The sequence below is a fragment of the Plectropomus leopardus genome, chromosome 6 (genome assembly GCF_026936395.1).
Source record: "Plectropomus leopardus strain MGB_pleo_1.0 chromosome 6, ASM2693639v1, whole genome shotgun sequence".
NCBI classification, from domain to species: Eukaryota; Metazoa; Chordata; class Actinopteri; order Perciformes; family Serranidae; genus Plectropomus; species Plectropomus leopardus.
Genome location: NC_142181.1, coordinates 31,242,528 through 31,260,319, shown reverse-complemented (window position 1 = coordinate 31,260,319; position 17,792 = coordinate 31,242,528). Strand labels below are relative to the sequence as shown.

At 41.1% G+C, this 17,792-nt stretch overlaps 1 protein-coding gene across 5 annotated transcripts in view; it reads right to left on the bottom strand.

Annotated features, from left to right (window-relative positions):
* Positions 1-17,792, bottom strand: part of aplp2 (amyloid beta precursor like protein 2) — a 62,305-nt gene that overhangs the window by 26,260 nt on the left and 18,253 nt on the right. For all 5 annotated transcript variants that reach the window (XM_088079207.1, XM_088079209.1, XM_042486058.2 and 2 more), the window contains exons 2-3: positions 5,952-6,125; positions 4,216-4,345 (exon numbers count right to left, since the gene is read on the bottom strand). In XM_088079207.1, the coding sequence (XP_087935333.1) occupies positions 4,216-4,345; positions 5,952-6,125 (304 nt within the window). The remainder of the gene's footprint in view (positions 1-4,215; positions 4,346-5,951; positions 6,126-17,792) is intronic.

Below are 17,792 nucleotides of genomic sequence, written 5' to 3'. Positions count from 1 at the left end.
TTTTATTGCTCAAGTAAAACTATCTTAATGTGTGTTCTTTTTCACATCTCTTTCCCTCTTACTTCCTCCTCTCTTCACATCAAGAGAAACAGACTGAGAGAGCGACTGACTTCCAGTAACCTTCAGGTCTATTTCCTACACACTGGATGCTAACTGATTCATTCACTCACACACTCTCTCATTTCATCTCTCTCTCTCTGTCTCATTCTCTTACACTCACAGGTTGCTTTGGTTGTGAGGTAGAGTGGGTTCCAAGCAGACGCCATACGCAGTCACACTGCAGTGCGTGATGGATGGTGGTGTTTGGAGAGCAGCTGTGCCTCGCAAGCACCCCTGCTCAGTGTTGTTCTGTGTGTGTGTAGTTGTTCAAGTGTGTGTATGAGGGCATATAGTCCTCCTTTTCTGTGACCTCTTCTCCGCCTACTCTATTCATCTACCTTTCCTTTAACCTTCCATCTATCAGACAACCTCACTAAAACTCTCCAGTCCCCAGACTGGCTGCACTACAAGCATCTAACGAGTGTGAAGGAAAGAATACACCAAATGTACAATACCAATGACACCTTCAGTGCTGTGAGGGGTCTATTAAATTCAGCACTAACAAAGATCTGCTTATCACCAGCACAGCTATTGTGTTTCAAGGACTTTCCAAAGAAAGTCTGCTGAAATGATATTAAGTGTCATCAGTATGAAATCTGCACTGAATGATTCAATTTGTAATATATCATACTTAATCCGTATAATGTGTTTCTCATCTAATAATGATTAAAAATATTAAGGTCTCGACCATGAACAAACATTAGTGATGTAAAAAATATTTAACAGCATCATTAAACATTAAAAATAGCTTCAATGTAGTTTCTTTCAAGTGTTCCTTGTCATTCAGTTTGAGAATCAGGTTCCAGTCTTGTGCTTTGATTTTTTTGGCAATGCCCTTCTGTTTACATTTGCATCATGGATTGTGCCTTTAAAGTGAAAGAAATCTGATCAGCCACCATGAAAGGATTACATGAAGGAGACATGACTAAAACCAGAGGGAAGCTGGAGGTTGATGTTACATAATGGAAAGAACATTTGCACTTAACTCCTGGGTTTCAGCTCATGTTAAGAACTTTTTATCATTTTTAACCACAGGCGACACCTACACTTTAACCAAACCTTTCACACAGGTTCAATTTGTGATACCGTCACAACACTGTGTTTCAAAGTTCAGCCTCAGTTAAAAACACCTCCAGAGGTAAAGGAGTGAAAAGAGCCAGAGGTGTGGTGATCTGAAACAAGCCTGGGTTTGTATCCATTATTAACTTCTTCACAATCACAAGACTCAGACTCTCTGATGATATCAGGAGGTGTCTGTGCCTTGCCCTTTGTTAAATCAACAAGCTTAGTCAACAGGAAAGGCAAAGTATGTGTCATGTCTGTAGATGTTACAAATTCAGTTCCACTTCTTACCAAAACCCGGCCTTAACCCTTTAAAACATTAGCAAATTGTTTTGATTTCTTGCAAAAACATGGGGAGGAGGCAATAAGCAACTTAAAAAGACATGGCCCAGAAATTAGCAAGAAAATAGTAAAAAGTTACATGAAAATTACCTAAAAAAATGCAAAAGGATTTTTAAATTTTGAAGAAAAAGTGCTGAAAATAAAACAAAAAAAAACCAAAACATGTAACATTTTCAGTGTTTAAATATACAATTATAAATATAGTTTTCTGGACATGTTTCCTAGTTTTTTTTATTATTTTAAATTTCCCCCTTTAAAATAAATTTCAGGTCTACTAATTTCCTAATTGTTTGCCCCCATGATTAAAAAAATAAAATAAATCAAACCACTTTGCTCAGGTTTCAAACAGTTGAACAGTTTGTAATTGTATCTGAATGTAGCACAAGAAAACTGATGTAGATCCAGGTCTCAAAGGATTGAAATACTCCTGAGAAGTCGATGAGGTAGCTCAAAGGTTAAGATAAGGGCTAAATATAAAACTCACTATGCCTGAAATTAATGGATTTATTGCTGATAGCTACCAATAGAAGTTCAAAAAAGTTGCATTGCGACAGAATATAAATGTACATTTGCCTTTTGAAATATCGATATTTACCCATAACATGCTTTCTTTGCATGCATGTTCTTTTTGAGTAAGATGTTAGTGCAGTCTGTGTTGTCCCAGCAATTTTTTCCCCACAATTTAATCTTTGTGTAACAGATACTCCGCCATGCACACTAACCAACACCGCAGTCACACATCTACCACTCACTGTACTCACCATTCCAGACATAATAATAAAAAGTCTCTAAAATAATCCTCTGCTGTTTCACAAAGACATCATGCTGCAGGGATTACAGTGCCATGGAACAAAAATCACATTCATTTGCAGAGCCATTGTTTGGGGACAGGAAACATGGAGGGATTGTGGCTCTGTGACTGAGCCTTTGCATGAAGAGATGGGATACAGCATAACCCACCTCTCTCTTTTCACAGTGAGCTCCTTCCTTTGCGCTTGCATTATTCATATAAACCTATTAACTTGACATGGGTGCTAGTCTGGCCCTTTTAATCACATCCTTCAAGCTATAGCCCACCTCTCTTTGGTCTATTTCATTTCTTTTTGATTCTACTATAATTAATGTACACTAAAGAGTTTAAGGCAGAATCTTTGATGTCCAACAATATGTGAACATCACAAATAATGAATAATGCAAAAGAACTCTTCATTGCACTTAATATGATAGAGAGGCCTGACAAATACTGGGCTGGAGAGGTGCGGCGCGGTGAGGTGGCAAAGGCATGCCGTGGCTCGTGGCATATGATCAGAGCTCTCCAATTAAGCCCCTAACATGCTCCATTACATAATTAAGCAGAAACCCTCTCAATAGCCTCCTTCTCGCCAACACCTTATGTTTATCTCTCCTTCTCCATCTGTCTTCTCTGCTTTCTCTGTTCAGGCTCCTCATTTGCAACCCAGCAGAGCAGCAGAGGAGGCCTTTGTAATTTGATGAGGCACGAGTGCGTAGACCTTTAACAGTGATGACAAAAAAATGTGCTAGAACAAGCAATGAAGCTATTTAATTATTCCAGAAGAGGTAGTGGGATTGTTTTAATTAAATGGCATTGCTGCTGAATCATAATGAGAGGTCGGTTGGCTTGTTGAGAGATGCAACAGTGAAGACAGGAGGACAGAGGCTCTCAGGTGTGGCAGGTAGTCACGGGGAAACAGCTTTAAGATTTAAGATGAGAGCAAACTGGGGGTATTTTGGAGATGGATTCTGCATGTGAACCTCTCTCATTTGTATTCCTGTCTCACCCACAGAGTAGCCACTCCAGTTGTGGTGTTTGCTGTCCCATGAATTTCCCAAAAGCCTCCTCCCTGCGTTTGCCAAAAATGCTCTTGAATGGTAGCCCATTTCACAGTCCAATGCAACTGCTAATGGCTTTTTCATCCCGGAAAGCGGCACAACTCAATCAGCAAGAGGCTCTTGGACAGAGGAAGGGTGCCGGGAAGTGTTTGCAGCATAGAGGAAGATGCTTTTTCCTTCCTGACATAGCTGGACAAGTACAGAGAGGAGTCTTGTTTCAGAACTGTATTTCTGTGTTATTGCAATCCTCAGAGGCAGCAGGAGTTTGCTGTTTTTGTAAGTTAGGGAGCTGAGAGAAATGTGGCCTGCTAAGTCCGAGGCTGTATCTGACATTTAATAAACCAGAATACAGCCATGTTGCCACTGCTGATTACAGTGATGCTGCGGGAGACAAAAGAGGGAGAGAGGTGTGTATGATGGCATAGGCGAATGGAGAAATAGGGAGTAATAAAGCAGGCCTCCTCACAGACCTCCCTCTTGCTGACCCTGTGTGTCTGTGTGAGTTTATGGCCACTGTCTGAGAGGGGAAATAAGATTGTGCTTTATTGCTCAACAAGCCTCCCCAGCAATAATAGCCCCCCCACCCCTCTTAGCCATCTTTTCTGAGAGACATTAGCTCCCAACCAGCCTGGATCTGCTCAATCTGCAGCTCAAGGCCAGGATTAGTCAACTGAATCAGACTCCAGTATTGGTCCATGTCAACTCAGCCTATAGCTAAAATGTATTATAATCTCTTCCACCACTACATTAAATAAAGGACCCATATAGAAGAGGCGGGAAAGGAGTACACCTAACATTCGTTTAAAGCCCTCAAAGTGGTTTCCCCCAGACCTTGAACTACTTACTAGTGTACAAGCTTACCTAAGCATTTGTAAGGCACCACAATGTGGGCGTGCCCTTTGCACACCTTCTTCTCCTTCTTGCACCAGTTCTCAATACGAATTGGCTGGTTGGCTTCCACCACATTTGTTATTTGGAGCTCGGGATACATCTGTTGAAAGAAGCAGAGAGCACATACTAAATAATGAGATAGATATTTCGTTTGTGTGTGTATGAGTGTGTGTGTGTGTGTGTGTGTGTGTGTGTGTGTGTGTGTGTGTGTGTGCGAGAGAGAGAGAGAGAGAGAGAGAGAGAGAGAGAGAGAGAGGGTGCCGTAAGTGGAGCTTCAATGGGATCCTTTAATCCATGCTTTTTACTCTCTAGATACCATCTACTGAACCATGAAAGAGCATGCAATTCACACTTTCCCCAAATGCCATCAAAATGTCATCAATAAATGCAACTGAAGCTTTTGGGGAAGGCTGCTTGAAAATGTACAGCCCTGCATTTTTCTTGGACAGCTGCATAATAAAGCATGACAGTAATACCAGCAGCCTCTTGGGTTAGGAGATGCAGTGGTAGGAACAAGTAAATAAGAGCCAGAATATCCATGTCATGGAAAAATCTGTCCCTAATTGTAGAGACAGCTAGAGAAAATGACAGTCACAGGGTCTGCTGATTTAAATGCCACCCACTATACAGTAAATAATGTCTGTCTTTCAGGAACAGCTCAATAGCCTCTGATATGACAAACTGCAGTGAAATGAAAACAGACTTTTTCTACCTTAGTAGCCAGTTAAATCTGAAGCTACCACCAGTGTCTTAGCACAAAAACTGATAAAAGGGAACAGCTAGCTTAACTAATATATAATAAAATCTGCCTACCAGACCTCTCAAGTTCAACAATTTACAGGTTATATCTAGCATACCTAAAATTGTGTGAATATGATTCATGTGGTGACATACAAAATAAACCATAATCTTTTGTTTTCAATCAATTCTACTTGTCTTATTTTTTAGGAGTTCCCCTTAATGTTAAGAATGAAATACACTTTTGCTGCGTTGGGAGGCATTAACTTTTTCAGCTTCTGCATGGAGGCATTACAAAAATACAGGCATGAAAGTGGTTTCTCATCTGAGCGTTGACAAGACAGCAAATAAGTGCACTTCCCAAATTATTCTTTAGGTAAATTCATAGTAAATCTACAACACTTCCTGTGTGATGACTCTGGTTTGAACAGACTATATTAGCGTGGTTATCTTGAAAAGGGGAGCAATCAAACTGAACATTAGTTATGTGCCACTTTTTACATCTAATACCTATTTTCCAACCAAATTAGCACATGCATGTGGGTTTTTAAACACAGAAAATCAGTTAAAAATAGGCGATAGACTCCTATCCCATTGCCAGTAGACCAGAGCCATATACAGGGCTCTGCAGCTGTGGAGTATGCCTTTCATTTTTGTTTTTCCTGTTGTGTCACAGATGGGTCAAAAACAATAGAAAGCAGCGTGTAGGTCAGAGAGAATGTTATGATGGTTTCTTCTTCTTTTTATCTTTTGCCTATCTAGTCTCTCTATTAAACTTGGTGCTGAGTAAAATTTATGCATGGATGAGGACCTCCGCCCTCAGCTAACCCTAAAGTCATTTTATTGGTTGTATCTATGATGACAACCCACTTTGTCTCTGCCCTTTTCTAACTGGTTCTTCAATTTCCCCATTGCTCTGAGACTGATATCATGAGGATGAGAGATGTGTCTGTGTTGCAGTGACTCACCTCCTGGCAGTACTGCAGCACACCCTCTTTGGTTCCTACGCAGCTCTTGCTTCCAGATGGGTCGGGTTCCCAGCGGCCGGTCTGAATGTTGACATGCATGTTGAGCTTTCCACAGAACATCGCCACCTGTGGCTCTGCCACGGCAAACCCTGTGCCTGCATTGGCTGCCAGCGCCTGTAGAAATACGAAGTGAGAGAGAGAGAGAAATGGGGGTTAATGCAGTCAATCATTATTAAGCCTATAAAGAATGGGGAGTATTGTGGCTGAATTCACTTGAAACACTGTCTGCCCCACTCGCTTTTCTCATAAACCTTGTTACGAGCCTTACACAGGAGTCTGAACACAGCTTATGTACTGCAATGGATAACTGTAGTAGATGTGATGGAGCAACTTCAGAGCTGCCTGTCAACGCTTGGCTGCCACTGTGATTCAAAGCTGCAGTGCTGAGAGAGCAGAGGGGCTCAGACGGGAGACAAATTAAATGCACCTCGGGAATGTTTGGCTAGGTGGATTGTTAAACGAGTAGGGGTTTGATTGGATTTGTGCACAAGGTTTTTTGCTCTGGTGCCCATTGAGTGACTGGGAGGCTGCACACAGAGAGCAGGAGAGAAGAAAAAAACAACAACCTTGCCGTCCACCATGCCTCACAAAACAGGACATTTCTACTTGTGGGCAGAGCTCTGTTCATCCAGGCATCCTGGGACCAAAGTCTTTCCACAAAAGGATAGATCATTTATCTGTCTAGGTAAACACTGATGGTTCCTCATGTATTATGTGTGTTCTCTGCAGTCAAATATGAACAACAAAATATAAAGAAAGAAAAGATTCTGTGATTTCCTACCAGATTTCCCTATCTTGTTTACCTCCTAACCCTTTGAACATGAAAGGAAATCTGCTATCTTTCCCCTGTGCTGTCCTTCCTGTCATCATTTCCTAAACCCTGCAGTTGGTTCTGCAAGCAGGAAGTGGCAACGCCCAGTCTTCCTGTTCTTCACTCAAATAACGTAACATCACTATAAAAAATGGACCCCAACTGTCTAAAACTACAGTGTAATCAGCTTTCACTTGAATACCTTTCAAAGGGCACTGAGTAGTGCGAGCATTAGTCAACTGATCAGTTCCTCATTGAGACAATAGGTCATGGCTTGCTAACACTCGCCTGATGCTAGGGTTGTCACAGCACAGGAAACACTAATGAATCAGTGAGGCGATGTAATGCTGCATGCCAAACCATCATGAAACACACACCAGGGAGCTTCCAGACAAGAAGTGGAATGGAACTGATCCCCTCTTGATTGTCATAATGTCATTGAACTGAATAAACAGGCATCAGCCCCGGAGAGAGATCAAGGGAACGAAAGACGAGTGTTGGACTCAAATGTCTGACCATTCACTGGGTTCTCAGCAGTGTATTGAAGGGTATACACAGATATATGGAGAACAACCACCGCTTTTCCTGGCTGTTTACAGTATACCCAACTATTAACCCAGTAATTCTCAACTTACAGCTGGTGGGCCAAACCAGGACCCTGACAGGGTGCCTGGTGCCCCCCCCCAACCATTTTCTAATTCACAATAAAAACACAGTGATTCACACTGAGAATTGTTTTTGTATTTTTAGTATACATAAGGTGTCAGAATGCATAAAACAGCATCAAAATAAAACTTGTTTAAAAAAAAAAAGAAAGAAAGTAGAGGATCTCCCACACCCCCAAAAGAGGTCCTAGCCAAGCCCCCTAATATTCTGAAATCCTAGAAATGTCCTAAAATGCCAAAAACATCCTAAAATCCTAAAAACATCCTAAAATTCTAGAAATGCCCTAAAATCCTAGAAATGTCTCAAAATCCTAGAAATGTCCCAAAATCCTAGAAACAGGTATGGGGCTGCTATGACTGACTCCAGGTCTCGTATCATTTAGCAAAAATGGGCCCCAAGAAACGCAAATTGAGTTTCCCTGTATTAGCAGAAAAGCTATTGGAATATATAAAGATTAAACGCACTTCCTCCTTGATCCTTCCCATCTACCTACTAGTGCACCCACCCCATCAACTTCCACTACACCACTGGTTTGCAGCCTTGAGGAGACATCAACGAAGGTGTCCTCTGCAGCGCAAAGCCAAGGAGAAAACATCTGAAGAGGGAAACTTGAGTAACTCTGTGTTAGACAAAGCTCTGCGTCTAATTCTGCGCGGGCTCCCGGGCCGATAATAGGCGCAGAACAGAGTAGAGGGAGGACAAAACAAGTGCTGTGTAATCAGCAGTTGGCTGTAGCGTGTGATGAGCTGCAGAGCCAGCCAGAGCTGAGTCTGCATGCATACACACACATAAACGGAACACAGTTCCAGCCACATACATATATTCAGCCGCACAAGCACATTGGTGACCACGCAAACACACATAACACACTATCATAAAATACACAAGCAAATATGCATACAGTCACACAGGCACATGCTTATCCACGTAAGCAAGCAAACACACAGTGGACTACCCTGAATTGGTCCTAGAGGCACAGCCTCGGATTCAACCTCATTTCCCCTCATTCCTCCATCTCCATGTCTTTGTGCTCCCTCTCTGCGCTACCACAGGCTTGTTTGCTCTTCTCCCTCTCATTCCTTTGTGAGATTGGCTCGGTGTGTATGAGAAGCAGAGAGGTGGGGAGGAAATGGGAGACGCAGAGAAGCACGTAAGGGAGGAAGACAAGGGAGTTAGTGACAGCCTGACCACAACTAGACTCTGTGGCTGTGGAAAAACAAGTGTTCTGGCCCTCTCTTGGCCCCTTTGCCTCCACTAAAGAGATAACGTCTCAGTGTGTCTTGAATTCTTCACGTGCAACAATTGCAGTGGAAGCACAGAGGAGGCGGTTTATACCACTGCTTTAAATCTGCAGTCACATGCCTGTTTAGTACTTAAGAAAAGAGCTGCTCGGGGTCAGACTTAGCACAAAGACAAACGCCATAGGGAGCAGCAAAGACACAGAAGGCTTGAGGGGGGACAGCAAGGCAGAAGAAGGAATTTGTCCCCTCTGTGGTCCCAGTCTCATCACCTGCAATACCTCAACCAGGCTGACTGACCTCAGGAAAACAGACTGGACTGTCAGTTCTGCTGGCTGTGACATCCTTGACACAGACTCTGGCTAGAAAAGATCATCTTTGCTTTTGAGACAACATGTTGAGAATTTTGGTCTCATCTTCAAACAGTTTCAGTTTTTACTAGGTCGTGACTCAGTTTTGGACAGCCATGATGCTGAAATTTATTTCAAGAAGAGTCAAGCACACAACTCAAGTGTCATAGTCACAATTTTTTACATCATCTCAGACCGATATGTTCTGTCGGCCAGCGAAGGCGAAATGGAATCAGAAGAAAATGTAAAGAAATGTAAAATTTAAAGAAACAGAAGTTGCTCTTAGATTCAGAAGAGACTGTGAATTAATAGAAACTACAGGCCACTGTTGTCTGTGGATCAGAGTTTAGTCTTGTTTTTCTTCCCACTGTGATTTGATGTAACTGAACTTCTCCTTAAAGGTCACATGAAATAACTTAGACATTAATTTGCTTCCGCGGTTTGTTGTGTTTCCACATGTAACAGAGGATCGGGGCAGGACCTGATTCCAAGTGTGACTTCATTTTAAAGTTTAAAGTGGAGAGACGTACACTGAAATGTTGACACTGATGGCTGTCCTCAAGGATTACTTGTCCTCTAGTTTAGTTGGTTGAGTGCAGTTCTAGTGCAGAAAGTAGGGCAGGACAATTAAATGAAATATTAAATGAAATATCAAAACTGGAATATGGCTAAGTACAATATCCAAATTGCAGAAGCTGCAATTCTATGATAAAGGTAAAATGTGTCACAACAAAAAATATCCCCAGCAAAAATCTTTTTTTTGTAAAAATGAAGTGCAAAAATTACCATTCTAATGTTGCAATCAGAATATTTGTCAAAATAATCACAACATATATATTATTTGCATATAGTGCAGAAAGCTGCTAATGAAATGAACATGATAATGGTGCAAACCAGCATCCAGATGGACACCTTGAGACTCATACAGCTGCTAGCGTTAATTAAGTTTGAAGTTCTTATATGACGGGAAGGGTTGACTGGATTGCCCCAAGATCTGTAATCACATTTAACTGAGATCTGACATCAAAAGATGAGTCATCAAAAATATTTTAACATGTTACTGGAAAAGGAAATGTTGGAATGTTGTATTAAAATATACAAAAAAATCATAATTTATTATTGATTTATTCAGCAGACAACATTAGTTTTCAGAGACAAAGGTTATTTTCATTATTGCGTCCTCTCATGAGACCCTTATATCATGTATTAACCACTGTCTTGTTCATGTTGCACTGTACCTATTGTATAGGAATATCTAAAGCTTTACCATATAAATCTACCGCTGACTGTTCTGGATTCTCTTAATTTACAGACTGGAAGAACTCTGTTTTTGGTCTTGAATGCAGCACATACCCACACAAACACACATTTAGTGGAAAAATATGCCGCCACACCTAACAAGAGTAAGCCATCGAGCATCCATCTCTCATTACTGACTCATCGTGAGCTGTTATATCATGTGTAAGTGTGAACACCTGCTGCTATGTGAAGGTTTAGCAAGTCAGAGGGAGACACAAAAGAGGGAGAGAGGGAGTGGAAGTTGGGAAAAGGGAGAGGCACTGAGACAGGAAAGCACTGACAAATAGGGTAAATAAGCATCAGCAGCAGGGAATGTGAGCTGATTGGCTTATGTCCCAGCTTGACATATTATTCTCAAATGAATGCAGACTGTAATGCAATAAAGAATGGCGTGAGGCGGCGTGAATGCAGGAGAGACAGGCCTGCCACCACAGACGCTTGTCAAAAGCTGTGTAGGCTGAGGATCATTTAGCTGGTTTTCACTTTTTACTGCAAACACACACTAGTCTGTCGTTGCTTTCCCAGTCTGCCTCCAGCACACAAACATGTTTTATTAGCCTGCTCTGTGTTCCCAGCCAAGTTTCACATAAAACAAGCTAAGACACGACAGCGCTAGTTGTGAAAAAACGCATGGAACATCTCATGCACACACAAACAAACACTCCTTTTTATCCTCGTAACAGATAAATATACCTTATAAGTCTGGATCTCTAATGAGCAACTCGCGCACCCACACGCACACGCGTGCGCACACACACACACACACACACACACACACACACACACACACACACACACACACACACACAGACAGGAGGTAAATATGTCTTCATTTCCATTGGAAAGCATTACCCAGTGATGCTATTTTTGAGTTACAGCTTGTTAACTGTCTATATCACGTCTATATTCCAACATTAATCATTTTGCGATGTATATATACATGCATATGTATATTTAACTTGCTCTTATTGTTGTAATAGAACCTCCACAGTGTCACACCTATCTTAAAAATAATTAGAAATATATACATACATACATACATCAGAGAAAGGTTTCAGTTTTTGCAAGATTTTTTTCCCTCTGACTTCAATTTCTTGCTGTGGATGACTGACAGTAAGCATAGTGCAAATGGATGCATTCATATGAGAATGCTGAACACAGGTGCTATAAAATAACGATAAATCAGAGAAACTCTGACAAAACCAAATTAAGGCTTTACATTTACTGTGACAGATTATGTAACTCAGGCAATTTTTCAAGTATGTGAAAGCAGTTTTTTTAGAATAAAAGAGAATAAAAGACAGAAAACGGTCTTTTCGAAAACAGACCTAGTTTTTTCCACTATGCTGATTGGATGCGGACAGCAGCAGAAATCATTGAAAAGGCTACACAATATGCCCAAAATTAATACTGCGATTATTTTGCAGATATTGCGATTGCAAAATGAGTTGCGATTTTAGTGGGAATGATTTTTTTTTTTGCAATTCATTTTAACAGAAAACCTCCTGCTGGGCTGGAGTCTATAACAAACAACGCTGTTACTTTATGTGCGGAATATAATTTGGCATCTCTGCCATGTTGCCATGTTGCAATTTCACAAACATTTTGATTAATTAGGCAGGCCTAGAAAAGAAGTAAAACTAATGCCCTCCCCCCTCCATTGAAAAAAATCCTCCAGCATGGGTACAGGTCAGTTATTACATGACCTGCCACACAGCATCTGGGCAAGATCCTGAGAAGCTAATCCAATCTGTGTGTTTGTGTGTGTAAGCATGTGAGTGTGTGTGTGGTCTCAGGTCACCCACTAAGGGCGGCAGTGGTGAGAACTCAAGACATACTACAAGAGGAACGTGGGAAAGGGGAAATAAATAAATTAGAGCCATAATGATCAAAACACTGGGGGGTTGAGCCTTTGTGATGATCCTCCAACACAAACACAGAGACTATAAAATAGCCAAAACAAACTATAAACAAAATTCCTTAGTGACAATCTAATGAACAGGTTAGGAGGTTCTGCCTGGCTAACAGTTCTGACAAACATAGTTTCTGGTAAATTGCCCTCGTTGCGTACAAAAGCAGCTCCACTGTCAACTTGTCTACAAAGCTTGTAGGCCTCACTGAGCAGTGGCAACTAGTCTAATTTTGGCAGAGGTATGGTGAAGCCATCCCAACAGTCTGGCCCTTATAAAAGCAGCTCCAGAATGAGGCACCGTTTAGGACACGTGGGTTCCCAGAATGCTTAGTGTCCATGTGACTGTGCAGAGAAATGCCTGGCATCGTTAATCCACCTAATCCTTCCCTGTGGTGACTTAATACTTAAACAAGATAGGCAGTGGTGAGAAACACACACATGTACTTCTGTACATGATCTGTATGAACAATATATAAGGAAAAAGTAACAATGATTTCCTTTTCTTACTGCTTTCAAAAAAAGGTGTTGATGTGTATGAGGGAGAAGTGTTCACTACAGATTACTGCGCTGTGCTAATGTGTGGAGAGGAGCAATTACAGTGTTTTTTATTTCTGTATTAGCTTCTATTATAGCATTTATGTAATAGCTTTAAGAATAGATGCATTGATTGCAGTGTCAGGCGTGACATGATGAAAGCAGCTATGTTGCTGCAAAGAAAAGAGCTGTTTCCCACCAGTGGTATTCATGCTGCCATGTGTCAAACAGAGCATTGCATTTGGTTCACTTTGTGACCATTGTGGCACAGACTAATAACCGAAACACTCGAGGACCTCTACATTCAAGGAGTGATTTGATATACTGATGAGCATTCAATCTCTAAACAAGTTGTTCTTATTCATTGCTGAACGTGAATGAGACAACCTGGTTAAGATGTTTACACTAGCTGACAGTATCACACTACTTCTGGATGTGACATGCATAAGTAAACAGCAGTTTTTCCCAGTGAAGATGTCCTGAACTACTCTGTGCGTCAACGAACAATGCTTGCTCTGGCTCTTTTTTTAGAAAGCTTTGCGCACCTCAAAATGTGTTACACCTCTTCCTAACATAAAATGAGCAAGCGACCTCCGGTGACCACAGCATTCAGGGAGCAAATGAAGCCCTGAGCAAAGCAAAAAGAACTATTTGCGGTTGCTCCGAAAATAGGTTTGAGGTGCACAAAGCTTTGCAAAAATAGAATCAGGGCGAGCAGTTTTTCAAGCAAGCGACACATTGTTTAGCCTGTTGGCTGACTAACAAAATCTGACAAAGCAATCTGATGTTTGCTCGTTCACATCGCGTCCAGTTAGAAATAGGTGTTAGGCTTGATCAGGGCTCGATAAGACTCCCTGAATGTTGTCAATCATAGTATCTGGACAATTTTTTCACGCTCCATCTGCCAGAATTTGTTTGCTCACTGTTTGTTAGGAAGAGATGTTAGAGCTTTGTGACAATCACTATTTATTGATGGAACAGTTTAGCGCTACAATTAACTTCATCAGTCATTTCACTCATTGATTAATCTGCAATCAATGCATTGTTTAAAATTGCAAATGCTTGTCAGTATGTATTGTGATAACACTGTCCACTACAGCTCATCATAGATGCTTCCCTGCTTAGTGATGGAGGTCAATAACAGTCCTATAATACTGAATGCTACTTGAACTATTTATCAATATCCATAAACACATACACGCCAAATGAGATTGTGTGACATTGGTATGATTCCTCCCAGAGATGAGGCCCATGGAAAAGCTGGGACCTGAGCCACTAACACCATCACCACACAAACAGCTCACACATAACAGATGAGAGGGGGGAGGACATTCAGTGACAGAGGCACAGTGACATTTTCCTACTGACCAAACACCTCCACCACCTCCCACCCTCCAAAGGGCAGACAGTAAAAACAGAATAATAAAAAGGAAAAAGGTGTCATGTTCCTAGATTCTGAATCAAAAGGGCAACCCCTCACTGCAATGCAAATGAGCTCCTCTGTCTCAGTGAAAATGGCCTTTTGTCTTCACCATTTGAAGTGTCCTGAAACTACTCTGGAATTGCCCTATGACTCACCGCTCCCACAGTTTTGGGAACAGTGGAGTCCAGTCACTCTCACGTCCCCCTAAAGAAAGCAACCTCAATCTGTGAAATTTACAGTACTGCGTAAACTCTCTTTGGGATTCCTCTTTTAAGAGAGACATCACTCGCCAGTTTAGAACCAGTTTATTTCCTTAAAAAGTGTGAGTTGTGGGGTAATGTGCAGTGCTTAAAAAAAAGAACAATTTCTTTAAATAATATTGTACTTTGTTTCCATATCAAACATTTTCATACAGTTCCAAAATGTAAAATGAGCAAAAATGATTTACTTAATGTCTTCAAGGAAACCACAATTTTAATTTGTTAGCTTCTGGTGTGAGTCTTGTGTTTGATAGAATTTGAGGTGACAGCGAGATGCTCCACAGAAAACTGAACATAATGTTTCTGTTCACTTGCAGTCACCTCTGTTTGGCTCATTAACCTCCCATCATTCATAGCCAGACGGGGCCGGACAGGAGAGGAAAGTCTGCTGTTATTTTTGCCCCGAGATGTCACACGGTAGCAGAAAAATACTGTTACCGCGCACCCAACGCCCACTAAGGAAGACAATGGCGTGGCCATGACACACCAGTGCCAGCCCTGGTTCAGACAGTAAGCCTATTTGTAATCCTTTCCGCTCAACCTGTGCTTGATTGAACATGCCTTTGGTAATGAGACTATGTTGGGCTGTTCCAAATTGCAAAACACTGGAGATACCACTGATGCAGCTGTGCCCTATATTTCCTTTAGAGTCTCAAGCCACAAAAATTATTCAGAAGGGAAAAGGAGTTGATCATTTTATAGTATCATATCATAGTATCATATCATAGTATTTTGTTTTTAAGAGCAAGAAGAGACATAAAAGTAATTACCAATCCTTTTTGGCAGTTACCTTTTTAACAATTTGTACTTGGACTGGGTAAATGGAAATGGAAATAGGGTTGTATATTAACTGCAAAGTGAAATTTCATTCTGTTTTGGGTAAATTATTTACTGGTGTTAATATTCTACATGTTCCATCTTGAAATGAACCTGACAAACAGTTGCCAAGACAAACTATGATTAAGCTGCAACTTGATCTCGCAGAGCGTCGCCCTAATGTCCCCATGCTCAGTGGAGGGAGATGAACAGAAGCAAGACGTGTTTGTAATTAAGTTCTAGCTGGAAGATGCGTTGCAGCTCGCCGGTTGCAGGGTGTGGTGATTGAGTGGCGTAGGTCTGCCTGTGTGTCAGGGGGAGATAACATGGCCTCTCTCTATCTTACAGCAAAACAGACGTGAATGACAACTTGTTCAAATGGCCCGTCACTATGGAAACCTTCTACAAAAGCATCCCAGCTATTCACACAGAGGAACATTGAGGCTGCAGAAGAAAGAGAGGCAGAGGGAAACAGAGAGTGGAGGGAAAAGGCGAGGGCAAAAGAGAGAAACAGATTGGAGAAGTGGAGCAGGGAAGAAGGAGGGGAGGAGGGAGAAGAAAGCAGGGAGATAGCTAATCAAAAGCTCACAGCGACAAAGCAGGAAGACAAGACGAAGAAAAAAGAAGAGGGGGATTCACAAAACAGAAAAAAATAACAGAGAAAGAGGGAAAGAGGCCAGAGATGTTAAAGACTGGCATATGAGAAGGAAAAGGAGAGGAGATTGGAAGTGTTGTGACAAAGGCTGTGTGAATGGAATAAGGGAGGACACTCACAATAACAGCTGCTCTGCTCTGTTTGCTGCATTCAGCAACACTGTGACCTTGTGTGCAGAATGACTCTCAGCTCCATAGGTCTGCACATATCTTCTCTGACACACACATATAACAGACATGTAGTACACAAAGCTATGTCTGTGCTCTGTCCCCTCCTTTAAAAAGAAAACTGTGCCCATTGCCATGGCAGTGTGCATCAGTGTGTTCAGCAATGTTGCTCCCCGTGACATGCAGACACTGCACCAACTGCCGCTTGTTTCTTTTAAAATATTTACAAGACAGTAAATCACAGCTTGACTTCTGGGAGGAATCCTGATCAGGAAAAAATGAAGCACACCAGTGTTTTTTTTTCAGAATGTTACAGCTCATAGAAAAGGTGGAACAGTAGATGCTGGGTGACAGTCAAAGTTCACTGCCTCTGCAATTTTATGTTAGCAAGTTCAGAGGAGAGAGATTGTGGGATGTAGGAGTGTAATTAAAAATGCTGTTTAATGCACTCACAATATACAGTATCTTCCACTTTAACTTATAACAAACGTGTTTAAATTTCACCATTCATAAAAAATGCTATAGCTTAAATGAATAGAAAGCTTGTTTTACAACCAGATCCTCATCTTCATAAAGACAACATTTTGGGATAAAAAGTGTTCAGTTCTCAAACATCTTTATTAAAGTGAAAACAGACAGACTCTTGGTTCCTCGCATTGATGAAACTATAGCAAGGACAAACAGGTCACTTTCCACTTTTATCTAAGCCCTGTAACTACCACAGTTTCTATAGTTACTTGTGTTTTTCCACCATCCACCACGTCCACCTCTAAGGATAGTAACTGCAAAGAACTACATTCTCTGCATTATTACCATTCTATATAGTATGCCAAAAAAAGATTTAGTATGACCCAACACCTACAATGTCAAATACAGTATGTAAAAATTACCAGGATGGTCTACGACATACAGATTTTGAAGTATGCACGCCAGCATGCTTTTTCTGGATATTCTGACCCACGATCCTCTGTGCAGCAAAAGATACGTCACATCAACTGAGCCGCAAGCAGATGACACCCTCTTGACAGCTGAATGACAGTGGACAGATGCTGCAATGAAGGATGACAGTGCATTAAAGTGACTGTTGACTAGTTGAATGGTAATAACAGGAATAAAAATTGTCTGATTTAACAAAATAATCATAGAAAAAACGAACAAAACAATGATAAAGAAGTGCATACATAGGCTAATTTAAGTAATAAAATGTCTGAATCCACACTGTATGCAGTTACAACTTAATAGTTAAACTACATACATTGCAAAGTAACAACAGCAGTATTATGAAGAAGTAATGTGTCCTACTCCATATAACGCATACTCCATGCAACAGTACATACTCTGTAAGAGCAGCAGCAGTACCCAACACAACATTTTCCCGGGAGATCATATCCGGTAGCAGACAGAATTGAATTGCGAAAGTCAGGCTAATGGGAAGCCAATAGAAATGTAGATGGTGTCATTTTTCTGAGGACATTGCATTGTGCAATCAATATTTATTTCATCATGACAAGTTAAAGCTAAAATCTTGTGTATTTCCACTTAATGATCTAGCTCCAATTCCTGATCTTGCTTGGACCGTCCCAACATCCATAGCCAGTTAGAAATGTAATGAATGCTGCCATTGTGTTGCACTATTAGACATGAAACAAT